The sequence below is a fragment of the Cryptomeria japonica genome, chromosome 10 (assembly GCF_030272615.1).
Source record: "Cryptomeria japonica chromosome 10, Sugi_1.0, whole genome shotgun sequence".
NCBI lineage: Eukaryota > Viridiplantae > Streptophyta > Pinopsida > Cupressales > Cupressaceae > Cryptomeria > Cryptomeria japonica.
This window is the reverse complement of record NC_081414.1, coordinates 110,662,083-110,665,563: the sequence shown is the minus strand read 5'-3', so window position 1 is coordinate 110,665,563 and position 3,481 is coordinate 110,662,083. Positions and strand designations below refer to the sequence as shown.

Below are 3,481 nucleotides of genomic sequence, written 5' to 3'. Positions count from 1 at the left end.
ATGAGATGGAAATCATTGAAATGATGATTGTGGGAAGAGTTAAAATAGATTAAGTGTGTGTATTAGTGTTCCCATCAAAATGGTTTCTCATCAACTAAAACCATATATATGTGATGTTTGTGGTTATCTAAAACCACTTGTATGTAAAGTTTTGTAGTCTGAAACCACTTGTTTGTGAGGTTCGTGTGTAGAGTTTTTGGTTAGCTAGAAACTACTTTGTGTGATAGTTCATGGTAAGCTGAAACCATTTCTAAATTGTATTTGTTAGGGACAATTATGATGAGGGAAAGGCAGTAATGAAGAAGTACACAAAAGCCCAATTTTATGGAAAACAAAGATGAGGACATGACCTAGATAAAGACCAAAATAAATTTAAGTGTTGAAAATAATCTAGAAATGTAGAAGTGTTCAATTTGAAATTCAGTTATGCCTTAAGGAGGAGTATTAGAATAAGTCAAATAGAATGTGCGTATCTGTCTTGCATTGTTGAGTTAGTTCGCAGTAATAGTTAAGTTGTTTTCAAACTCTTTAATTACCAGTCCTCCATCTACAGCTTGTTGTCAATCTCCATTAGTTAGCTGTAAGTTTTTTTTTGGCAGAAGTAGTTTATGTTCACTGCTCTATAAATATGTATTACTTGTTCAATAAGATGAATGCATAAAATTTCTCTGTTTTGTGTTCTGTATTTTCCAATATACTAAACATTAATCTAACTTTAAATGAAGGAATTGACTATGGATATTTGACCATCAAGCAAAATATTTTGAAGATGGTTTCTGACTTGGAATACAAACATTGGTCGGTTCAACTCAAAACCAGTGTATATTTCTTCCGTATCCCACTTGTTGCAACTACATGTATGATGAATGAACCTCAACGAATTCACTGCAATTTGCTTATACCTATCACAATAAAACAAATAAAATATGTTACGACGGCCGAAAACGCGTTTTGAATTCTCAAGCCTCGTCGTGTAATGGACGGTATTCAATTTAATGCCCGCCCTATGACGTTAAAATAAAGAAATCTTTATTGAACTACCTTGACCACTTGTACAGACTATTAACCATACATCACATTGGTTATATTCCAATTTAATGTGTGCCAAAATCCAATCCTACTTGAGTATATCACAACCAGTAGATATTAAATTGTCGCAGCTTCAAGTCAGCGCTAGTCTTTGCATTCACCGTTGACAAAAGATCCATGGGCTTCTATATTTATCGGCTCTCTGCTCGTATGCTTCACAAATTTTCATTCTCTCTATCTTTCCTTCTGTTAGATTTAAGGTTCCAATGGAAAAGATTATTGAAGGGAGAAAATATTCCTCTTATGGGGTCTCAGATGAAGTAGTCATTCTATTTCTGAGATTGATTTTGTTAAGATTGTTTGTAGTTGTGTGGGTGTGATTTGTTTCCATGTATTAAAGTTTGAAAGTTGTGCAGATTGTCAGCGAATTAAGACTTCTCAGGGAGGAGAATCAGCAGCTCACATCGATGATCAATCGATTGTACAGCAACTATAATAGATTGCTCATGAAGCAAAAGGTACAAATTTTATTGGAATTTACTCAACCCACTAGATTTTTCTTCATGAAAAATTTCTAATCTTTCTATTTTGCTTTATTTTCTAGGAAGAGTACTTCATTTCATCTCCAAAATCAAAAGGAGAGAGTCTGAAATTAGGGATAGATTTAGCAGACGTTACAAATGATGGAGAAGTCAAGCAGCAGGCTATGGATTGTAGTACTGTACTTTCTGAGAGCTCACAAGGGAAGAATTCGGAATCCTCCCTGGATCACTGGGTTTCCTCCAAGAAAAGGAAAATGAGCCCTGAATTGGAGCAGAGCGAAAATAGTAGAGGGAAATCGTGCATAGATGAAGATTTAGAGATTGAGAAATCTCATACACTGAGCAAAGGACCAGGCATTCCACCAGTGCTCCAGAAAATGAAAACTTTATATTCCCAGTCAACATCGGACACACCCACGGTAAGAATTACCCATGGTTTAATAAATGTATACCGAGGAGAAATACAAGCATCAAATTTTTACCATTTATCATGCCATGTCTCTTGATCTAGTAATATTTTAGAGAGTAATAAATCAAATGGTGAATATTTTCTATTGTTTTTTGGGGATTTTATTGTGTGAGATTTTGTATCACATTAGATATTCTATTCTATGATTTATCATCAGTAACATTTGGGATCATATTTCTTGATCATCATTAGGATGTTAGAGTGTTTAAGGAGATTACAAAATATGATCTGTGGTTTCTGATGTAAAAATTTACACACAATTAAATTCAGAAACAACAACCATCAGCATTATAGATTATGAATTTCTGATTTTGTTTGATATTTCCAGGTCACTGATGGCTGCCAATGGCGCAAGTATGGGCAAAAAATGACAAGAAACAGCACATGGCCTAGAGCTTATTATAGATGTGCCGTTTCGTCTTGTCCAGTTAGGAAAAAAGTACAGAGATGCAGTGAAAATCCAAGCATTTTGAGCACTACCTACGAAGGAGAGCATAACCATTTGCTGAGTCCAGTTGCCATGGCTGCCATGAACTCTCCGCCTGCCTATCCCTCCCTTTTGCAGAGTAGTGCAGGTTTAATTGGGGGCAAAGAGCTGCTTTTTCCGGCTTCCATTGCTACCATCTCATCAACTGGTTCTTGTCCATCCATCACTCTCGACTTCACCGATGATCGCATGCCTAAGCCTAGCCCTAACCCTAATCCTGCATTGCACTCACAATTACAAACAGGAAGTATGATCCAGTCCAACAGTCCTTCATATGGCAGCAATATGAGTTACAGTCAGTCAGGGTTAGATCCAATGGCCTTCCTTAAGGCAGATCCCAATTTTACTGCAGCACTGGCTGCGGCTATAGCCGCTTCTATTATCAGATCGGGTGCACCGTGTTAAGGTATGTATAGAGGACAGATTGCTTTTCCTCTGATTCATACTCAATGTTATACAAGGCATAATACCTTATACCTCTGTGTATATAATCACGTATTAGTATTTGTGCTGAAATGTTTTGGTCATTTCATTCATGGGAGACATCGTTTAAGGAAGAAAAACACAAGTACCGATTGTAGTCTCCTGGAATAGGATCCATTTTCCATGTTTGAAACTTGAGTGAAGGATTGACTTTTTGCTAGATTTTTTTCTGTTCAGAAACTTTGATGGATTATATTATTTTATGACTTAGAAAAATAACCTCAAAGTGACTAATGTTGAGTTTGATCTAAGTATTTTAAATGTACGAAATGATCGTTGAATGTTTTTTTTTTTTTTTAATAAAAGTGGATGAACCATTGAAATTATATTAAATCTTTATATTTCTTTTACATGGTGTCTGGTTCAATGAGTATTGAAGGAAAGAACCAGTAAGAAAACCCTTCAGTATTGCTCAAAAGAACAAAAGCCTATCTACCCTTTATAAAAATCCATAAGCATCCCAAATAAAAA

General features: G+C 35.6%; 1 protein-coding gene across 1 annotated transcript; it reads left to right on the top strand.

Annotated features, from left to right (window-relative positions):
- Window positions 1-1,204: 1,204 nt before the first annotated feature.
- Window positions 1,205-3,193, top strand: LOC131072589 (WRKY transcription factor 6). The gene is made up of 4 exons (XM_058008787.2): window positions 1,205-1,349; window positions 1,446-1,547; window positions 1,634-1,990; window positions 2,369-3,193. The coding sequence occupies exons 1-4, from the start codon at window positions 1,296-1,298 to the stop codon at window positions 2,930-2,932; spliced, it is 1,077 nt and encodes a 358-aa protein (XP_057864770.2). The 5' UTR covers window positions 1,205-1,295; the 3' UTR covers window positions 2,933-3,193.
- Window positions 3,194-3,481: the final 288 nt, after the last annotated feature.